Consider the following 9788-nt stretch of genomic DNA (forward strand, 5'->3'; position numbering starts at 1 on the left):
TGATTTAGCACAATTAGATTTATCATTTTGTTAGAACTGGTAAAACTGCTAGAACTAGAGAGACCATGGTTTGTTTCCATTGTTTTTCAAGATTTCTTCCTTTACTGTATTTGTCTTAGCAAAACTATTATACAATGAAGTGACAATTATTGTCCTATATTTTTTTATTGTTCATACAAGCATCTGTCAGCATAATGCAAGAGATTTCCAATTTATGACCCTGCAAAAGTGAACAGAAAAAAGGTCTCCATTTTATGTTCATAGCATAAGGTCTAATTTTTCAAGATATATGAAATTAATGGTTTGCCAAAAAAAAATGTATTAAAACTCAAGTTAAGACACTTTTTGTGTTACATATGGTCCTTTTTGCTCTCTTTTTTTTGTATTCCATGTTACATTATTTCACTTATATTTTTAGTAGTGCTCGTAGCAACACTCAAACCAATAACCAATACATAGTAAAAGTGTGGTACATAGTAAAAGTAATGTATTCAGAAGAACAAAAATGTCTTATACTCTTAATTATGGACCACCCATCTCATCTACACTTAACTAGTAGTACATAGTAAAAGTAATAAACATGTGCCTAAAAAAACATACATCTCATCTACACTTAATTATGGACCATCCAACCCAACCAATTCAAAAGAAAAAAGCAAAACCCAAGCTGGTGTATAGGATAGACATACTCTATAGACAACCCATGACTTAGGATCCATTTGGAACTGCTTTGCTTTATATTTTTTGAGCTCCGCTTCATATTTTTTCAGCCAAATATATGTAGCCCAAAGACTCCGCTCTAAAAAAGTTATGAAAACACCTAAAAAAGGTGTTAGAAGCTCTAGGTTTTTGTGGAGCTAACATTTGTGAAACAAAGTTTACAAAACAGTCCAAACAGACCCTTAACCTAACCTGAAAAGACCCAAGCCAAATTGACCGATGTATTGGATAGACTAAAACGGTTAAACCATAATTCATGACCCATAACCTAACCCAACCTAAAAAGACCAAGCCCAACATAGAAAAACAAAAACCAAGGGCCTCTTTGATTTATGACCAAAGTTGCCATTTCGGCAAACTATAGCAGTCATAGAAAGTGTGGTGAGCAAAAACAAAGCCACGCTTATGGCAAAATTTAGCAAGAAAAATAAGTCTAACGTGTGAGACAAGGTGCTAAGGAAGTGTGGTGTACCATAATTACACCAGTGAATCAAACACATGTCTAAAACTATGGCACAACCAACCTACGGCATGACAAATTATGATCATGAACTTGATCATGAACCAAACAGGCCCAAAGAAATACTGTCCCAACCCAACCCAACATGCCCATCAAGTGGGCAGGGCCAAAAAAAATGGCCCCATACAAACCCCACACAGCCCAGCGCTTGATCTTACCCAGCTCGCCAATGATGTAATAACAGCAATAGAGGTACAGAAAATGCCCAAAAGAAAAAAAAATAGTGTCAAATACCAGAGCCATTGACAAACAGCCTGTGCCATAAACTGTTGCTAGGCATAAGCCAGCAAAGATGAAACCATGTTTGAATGACCTTGACCGAAGAAGCAAGCATGATAAAATTATCTAAGCAAGCATTATGGTCCACAGATAATGCTCAAGCTGCATACCATACCATACATCTGGTTTAAAAAAAAGGGTTGACAAAAATAACACTAATTAGTCAACTCCATAATGGCAGTGACGATGTCCCCATTAGAAGCCTTGAGAGCCTTGACAGCCTTGGCCCTCGAAACAGTTGCCTGGGTCATGACCAGCTCAATGTCCTTGGCCTCAACACCAGTTTCGTCAACCTCCTCCTCATTGTCCTCCTGACCCAGGCCAGATGTCTCAGGCTTCGAGATCATTTGGCTCAAGTCAGGAGCCTTGAACTGTTCTGCAGCCTGGGTCTGCAGCTGAGAGCTGAGGTCCTCGATCTTGGCCTCGCCAAATATGACGTAGGTGTCTGAATTCGGGCTCTTGAACACATCTGGCTTGGAGATGACAAAAAGCATCTGGAAAAATAGCTTGTTAGCCAAACAATACATAATATATGTCAGTTTGTGTGATCTGACTGTGGGTAAATGATGAATTACATTCTTGCTTTTCTTCACAGTGACGCGGCTGACACCAGTGATGGGCTTCATGCCAAGCTTCAGCATGGCCTTGCGGCTCTTCTTCTCACTCCTGCTTTGCTTGGACTTGCCACTGGCATCCCCTTCATGTCCTGAAGATGAAAATGTGATCAATATGTGTCAGAGAACAGGTATAGTAATTGTTCCACACACCAGAGGACCAAACAGTCAGCAAATTCCCTGTGAAGGGATATACAGGGGGAACAAGAAAACTCATGGCACAACATTTGTTTGCCCAGTCTTCTTGGTCATCAACAAATGAGACTGCCAAATTAAGCAATACAGTTTACTTGTCTATAAACAGTATGTGACATTTGGCATAGTTGGCATGTTTTTTTTATAAAGAGTAAAGACTGTGGTGGACATGTATATAAAACTATACACTTATGTCGTATAAGCCATATATGTAATATGTAAAACAATAGCAGCTAAATCATCAACTACCTACAAGTATTCAAGGCAAGCTAAAAAAACTATGCATGCCCCTTGCTCTGACATGTACAGCATTTAACAATTAAACATGCAGAGTTGCAGACTCATGGACCTACAGTGGCACCACTGATGTGGCACCAAACTGATTCTAGGAGCGCTTAATACAAAAGCAATTAGTGATAAACCATTTCACGAGGGCTGAAGAGTGACACTTCAAACATAACCAAGCCAATGACAACAAATTATAAGCATTATGAGTTTCAACATATTAAGTTATTTCTTTTGTCACTACTTTCACAGATTTACATTCTTAATCATCAACCTGAATAGTGCTAAACAGACAGTACCAGATCATAATAACTCACCATCCAATTCATCATCATCCTTGTCATCATCGTCATCGTCCTCGTCATCATCGTCCTCATCCTCCACCACAACCTCCTCTGCCTGTACATGTCATTCACCAGATAAGTATGCTGGCGTCAGATAAGAATAGTCGGTGGATAGCATTATATCACAAAAACATATAGCAAAACAACAAGTGAGATTAAAAGGATCACATCACAACGCCTAAAAATGAATAACAGCACCCACAATTTTCCACTAAAAGATGAAGCTTTACATGATCAACTAGATCCATCAATGGAATCAACCCACTTCAGGTTCACGAATCCACAGCTAGCTGAAAAAAACATCAAGTTTCTATTGGACCACAGTATCCTAGTCTACGCACCACTGATTCTGCTTCCAATTCAGAATGATGAACATTGAGATTTTCTTTGTGTGAAATCTTTTTTGATTCAACCTCTGAAAGGGACAGGGAGTTCCTAAAATTCACTATAGGTAGAAAAGAATGACCTGGTTTATGGGAAAAATTAAGCCCAACAAAAACCTCAGAATTTGCATGGCTAATTAATCAAAAACTTGCAAAACCCCATTATGATAGTGTGTCTGAAACAACCAACCCAACACAACGGAGCCCAACCCAAGTCTTCATTGCCAAGGCGTCGCCATGGCCAAACAGCTCCAACTTCCTACACCGGACCTCACTTTACCCCAAACCAAGGCACTGCACACACCTACATGAAAACTAATACCACAGACAAGAGGCCGCTAAGAGTCAGCGTCTCCGAGCTGAGCCTGCGAAAAAGGTGGATCCCTGCCCCCGCGTGGATCCGCGCTAATCCAACCTCCCAACCGAAGGGGGCACCCGATCCAACTATGGAGGCACCGGATCAGGCCGTAGCCGGCACCCTGAGCCTTGGAAACGACGGTCGTAGTCCGTCTCCATGCTGACCACCATGGATGATGGATCTTGGGGAAACCCGAGTGAAGAAAAGCACCCGCCACCGCCGTCCCTAAGGCCGCGCGGGCGACTTCCGGCGGCGGCGATGCTGAGGTGGAAGGTGTGTAGTGGCGGCGGACCTTGTTCCACCAGATCCGCCGCTGGGGGCGACGCGGGTGTCGGTTCGAATTGTGTTCGTGAAAGCTATTTCTAATACAGTGATTCTCTGAGCGAAATCTCACCTCGGTCTTCTGCTCCTCGAGCTTCTGCTGCTCGATCTGGGCGGCGAGCTCCTCCGCAGCCTGCGCCGTCATCTTGGTGTATCGGTGGTGTCGGAGGGGCAGAGGGACGGCGGCGGCGTGGCAAAAACCCTAGAGCAAACAAGCACGAAGGGGGTGTGGGCCGCTTTCTGCTGTATTTATTTAAATAGTATATCGCGAAATCAGTTGGCAGCCAGGGCCCAGGGGGCTTACCAGGAGGAGTGGGGACAGTCACTCAGTGAGAGCGTATGGAAAGCTCATTGCAAATTGCAAATTTTATTACTACTCCAGTTTGCAATCACATTATAAGATGGATTATGGATTATGTGTAGTATTATTATAATAAAGATTGTAAATTATAATAATCATAGTATTTGGTTCTCTTGATAATGAGAGGTTTGATTATATATCAAAAAAATCAATCATGTTTGGATCCTGATTTTATTATCTATAAAATGATTATTATAATAATAGGGTATCCAAATAGAGCCTAAAATCGAACAAAAATGAGCATATGTAATGCACATGCAAATCTTGTTAGTTAGTAGTGATATTTAGTCATTGTTTATTTTTTATAGTTTGGACATATAAATATTGGAAAGTTCACATATAAGAACGTGAGAGAATATGAAAAGCTCTATTTTTCAGTTTTAAATTTTTTCCAGTAAATAATTTAACTTCCTAAACTCGAAAACTGCACGTCGAGGGATTATTCTGAACGCACATACATATTTCTAAGTTAATGGAGCCAATTGTTTATTTTTAGAGTTCACATGTAAGAATAATGGAGGGTTGATGCTTCCACTAACCTTTGGTAAATCCTATTCGGTAGGTGGAGCTGTAGCCGACTTTGGTTCCGGCTCCAATTTTTTTATGCACTATAGAAAAAAATTGTTTTTTCTCTTTCCAAACTAAGTTAGAATCCATTACCTTTGTTTTGACGGTTTTAGTATCTACGTGCACGTGGAGTCATGTCAAATAGAGCTTAAGTCACCGTGTATCTTAGGCCTTGTTTAGATCACCCCAAAACTAAATTTTTTAAGGTTTCTCGTCACATCGAATTTTACGGCACATGCATGGAGCATTAAATATAGATAAAAATAAAAACTAATTGCACAGTTTGTCTGTAAATCGCGAGACGAATCTTTTAAGTCTAGCTATTCTATGATTGGACAATGTTTATCAAATAAAAAACAAAAGTGCTATAGTGTCAAAATCCAAAAAAAACTTTTTGAATCTAAATAAGGCCTTACTCTTCATCTCCCATCTTCATTCTAAATCTGACAGCTCTCATGCATCAAAAGCAAAAGAAAAACTTACTTATCACCTTCCAAGCACAATAATTTTACTAGAACCATATAATGTTTTCATATGAAAACATACAAAGTTATACAAACATGCATTTCTATTATTTTCTCTAAGTTCTATGAGAGGTACATGTTGGATAACTTTTGGTGTTCCTTAACTGGATGTTCATATCAGCACAAACACTACTGAACCGTAGTGCGTGCTCCCATTCCTTCATCTTCGGACACCCCTAATCACCAAATGCCCCCACTCTCAACTTCCTTAGAGCATGTATTTGGGCAGTCTCACACATACACAACTCTCGACATCTCATTGGTTGAAGACGCGAGCGAGGGAGAGAGGTTTGTTTGCTTCCATGCAAGGCAAGATTAAGTGCGCCCTGTGCATCCCTAGTCATCTGATTTTAGTTGGCTGCTAAAATGAAGATTGATGCTTGGGCATCCATCTGTCTGGGAGGGTAGGAACCAAACAAGCCATGAATGCCTCATGATGTGTGCAGTGAGGTACGAGAACTAAGCATGGCGCCGGCTTAACTTCCTTCGCAAGAGAGGCTTCACATTGCCAACTCTCGACATCTCATTGGTTGAAGACGCGAGCGAGGGAGAGAGGTTTGTTTGCTTCCATGCAAGGCAAGATTAAGTGTGCCCTGTGCATCCCTAGTCATCTTATTTCAGTTGCCTGCTAAAATGAAGATTGATGCTTGGGCATCCATCTGTCTGGGAGGGTAGGAACCAAACAAGCCATGAATGCCTCATGATGTGTGCAGTGAGGTACGAGAACTAAGCATGGCGCCGGCTTAACTTCCTTCGCAAGAGAGGCTTCACATTGCTAATCTGCAACAAGCCATTAACAACTAGACATCGATTTAGTTTGGGTGACAACACTTGTTGGGGGTGCCTATGCCAAAGGCTCCCACAAGATTTGTAATAATACCAATTCGTGCCTAGTATTTTTTCCTTTTACCTTTTTGTTGAGGTGGGATAGAACCAGAAAAATTATCATATGAGGCTCTTGTCAATAATAAAAAAGTAGAAAATTTATGCACACATAAGTTACACTTTAGTGAACATTATAATACTTCCACTTCTCGAACATATATGTTTTGCACTAAAGAAACACAGAAGATCAACTCACTCAAATATATGTTTTCTTGTGAGACTTTGAAGTGGTACAATATTCTAGAGGAAAGAGAATGATGTTTTCTTTAATTCCAAACACTACCCTCATTTTTTCTTTATTTTGTTTTCCCCACTTTTTCTAAAATAATTCCTTTAACTCAAGAGCTTCTTTTTTTTTTGAGCGAAAAGAGAGCCTAAAGCTAAAGTGCCTTGAAAAAACCGGACCTATATGGCGGGTTGGTTTCCTCTCCGTGGATGCGCATGCCGTGAAAGCCCAACCCATGAAAGCACTTCCTTCCCGTCGCATGGGAGATGCTGGGCCCCCATTTGTAGCCTAGGCCCAACCGTCCAATCCAGATACTGTCGCGTTCTTTCCACGCCAACCCCCTACCCCGCGGCCCCACCACAATTCCCCTGCGTTCTTGACTTGCTGTCCATCCAGCTCTCCATCCTCAATCCTCATACCGCGACGCCTCCTCTCGCCCTCCGAGCAACTCGAAACCCTAGGAGCGTGCGGACCGGCGGCGGCGGCGAGGTGTTGGCGATGGACCCGGACGCGGTGGCGAAGGCCTTCGTGGATCACTACTACCAGACGTTCGACACCAACCGCCCGGCGCTGGTGGGGCTGTACCAGGAGACCTCCATGCTCACCTTCGAGGGCCATAAGTTCCAGGGCCCCGCCGCCATTGCCGGCAAGCTCGGATCTCTCCCCTTCCAGGCCTGCCAGCACAAGATCGACACCGTCGACTGCCAGCCGTCGGGACCCCAGGGAGGCGTGCTCGTCTTCGTCTCCGGCTCCATCCGCACCGGCCCCGAGGATCACCCCCTCAAGTTCTCCCAGGTATGCACCTCCGCTTGGCCTCGATCCTCCTTCCCACTCGTAGCAAGGCTTATTTTATTGTGTCTGGTAGTGGTACGCGATGACTTGTCACCTGATCTGATCCGTTGTCACTCCTGTGATTCCTAGGTTGGTTTGGCCCTGATCTCGCGGTAGTCCGTAGAAGGCCCTTGCTTTGTTTGTTGTTTTGATTGAATGGTGCCAATCGTCTGTGCTTACTGTTGTCATGGATTGATTGGTCTCATGATTATCAGCTTAGTATAAATCTGTTTGTTGTTTTGATTGAATGGTGCCAATCGTCCGTGCTTACTGTTGTGATGGATTGATTGGTCTCATGATTATCTGCTTAGTATAAATCTCTGGTCCATGATCCTTGTGGCGGAGTTTGTTAACTGTTCAGAGCATTTGTTTTTCCTACTAGGCAGCTTGTTTCGTTTAGATCTATATGTAATTGTTTATGCTAGTCCTGGATCGATCCATTTTTCAGTTCTGTTTTGATTGAGCGGATAGGCTGGTGTCTTGTTGTCTATACATTCTGTTGGCCTTTCGATCCTTCAAGAAATTGTTCGTGATGTTGTAATTGACTGTGTTGGTGCGCAATTTATGCCTGATTATGCTCATCCTTACTTGTTGCGTTAGGTTGTTTCAAACAAGAGAATTGGCTATTTGCCAATGGCAGTTAGTCTGTTATGCAAAATTCGTTTTCATCTCCGTGGCTTTTAGTTCCATGGCAAAGTCACTGGTTCATGCAATATTTTTTGCAGTGCTGCTGAGTACTCGAGATAGACATGCATCATGTTCTGCTGCATCTTTTCTATTTTATTTATGATTCATAGACTCTGCTTGATCAAATTTGTTTTTGCCTGTTTTTTTTCCCCGTGAAGTCTTGCACTCCCACTTCAGTAATCCTTTTAGCATGCAGTGAATTTTTAGTACTAGTGTTTGTATCTGCGGTCAGGAGGTCTTTCTTAAACATTTGTGGACCCTGTGTTCTGCTATTATCTCCTGAAGCAGTTAGATATGAATTTATTGCCTCTGTGGCAACAAATAAACTTCATTTACAGTGTGAACCTTCTGAACATTGGCCCATGTACATTAAGAAATTTTAATATTTGCCTGCCTTCTACATTGTTTTGTATATTTTTCTCCATGTTATTCATTTTGCAAATTATGTTTCAAACTTTGGAGTACTTAGAAGGCTAATGAGTAATGACACTTAGATGTATCTCTTAATGGACAAGACGATCCATTAGTTTATTAATGTTTGCCTGTATAACATGTGCATGATGTCTTTTGTATATTCTCTGGCTACAAATGTACAGTTTATCTTGAATCAAAGTATATAAAGCCTTGGTTCGATAGTACTTCTGCATGTATCTTTTGATCATAAACTCCTATGTTGGAAGCCATAGACAACTATCAACTTGCCCTACTTACTGCAAGATTAACCTTATCAGTGGTAGTAAGGTTCTGGTGTGCAGCTTGTGGTTTTGAACACTGGATTAGCATTTCATCCTGTTTGAAATTATAATTTTCATTTCGTTAGGACAATTGTTTGACCGTCAATTACTCTATATTAGTATGTCATTTTTAATTTTCAGTATGAATCTAGTAACATCAATTCTGTATTGCAAAAATCATGGATTGGCAAAGAAATTATTGGTCAAAGGCTTGTATAGTTTGTGTAAAGTATGATTGAATTCTGATAGCAACCCCTGCTGATCCAATTCATGGTTTGTAGAACTGTAAATTGCTTGTAGTGCAGTTTTTTTAGGCAGAGTGCACATCTTGCCTTATGTTGGTTCTTTATGTTCCTCCAGCACTAGTATTCTGCATTTAATTGATGTGATACTCTTTCTCTGTAGGCATTCCATTTGCTGCCGGCAGCTGGGTCATTCTTCGTGCAGAATGACATGTTCCGCCTGAACTATGGCTGAAGACAGCCGAAAACTCTTGTGATGAATGGATTGGTTAAGGGTTTCATGTTGAAATGATTAATACTTAATGTTGCCGCTACTCTTGTCTCCTTTGTATCTCCTTTGTTGGCTGCTTCACTGTATTACAAGAAATTGCTAGACTTTGTATGCCTGCGTTGGACTATTGCAGTTGTTTTGAACCATGTACTATGGTCGCATGGGCACCATTTCTTTGTGCAATGTGAACTGAAACGGTCCAGATTTGCTGGTGTGAAGGATATCTGGTTTGCCCTTCCACAAAACCAATGCTAGCTGGTTGATATGAATTTTGTTACATAACAAGCATTCGAGTTTCTGGTGCTTTCCCTTTAAGTTATTAGTTTGTAGAAGTTTTGGATTTTTTTCTGTTCTGCGCAGGAAAGTCTAATTCTTAAACCATAATTTCCAAAAAAAGAGAGTCCGTCGGAAGCCGGAGAGATGGTGGATGCCAGTTGCCAG

At 41.4% G+C, this 9788-nt stretch overlaps 2 protein-coding genes across 2 annotated transcripts; one reads left to right on the forward strand and one right to left on the reverse strand.

The window, feature by feature from the left end:
* On the reverse strand, positions 1462-4263 carry LOC8060608 (nascent polypeptide-associated complex subunit alpha-like protein 1). The gene is made up of 4 exons (XM_002445766.2): positions 4093-4263; positions 2931-3012; positions 2095-2225; positions 1462-2013 (listed from the first exon to the last, which is right to left on the reverse strand). The coding sequence occupies exons 1-4, from the start codon at positions 4162-4164 to the stop codon at positions 1675-1677; spliced, it is 624 nt and encodes a 207-aa protein (XP_002445811.1). The 5' UTR covers positions 4165-4263; the 3' UTR covers positions 1462-1674.
* On the forward strand, positions 6932-9624 carry LOC8060609 (nuclear transport factor 2). Its single transcript, XM_002444651.2, has 2 exons — positions 6932-7377; positions 9240-9624. Exons 1-2 carry the CDS (start codon positions 7081-7083, stop codon positions 9309-9311), a joined length of 369 nt encoding a protein of 122 aa, XP_002444696.1. The 5' UTR covers positions 6932-7080; the 3' UTR covers positions 9312-9624.

Source organism: Sorghum bicolor, chromosome 7, assembly GCF_000003195.3.
Source record: "Sorghum bicolor cultivar BTx623 chromosome 7, Sorghum_bicolor_NCBIv3, whole genome shotgun sequence".
NCBI classification, from domain to species: domain Eukaryota; kingdom Viridiplantae; phylum Streptophyta; class Magnoliopsida; order Poales; family Poaceae; genus Sorghum; species Sorghum bicolor.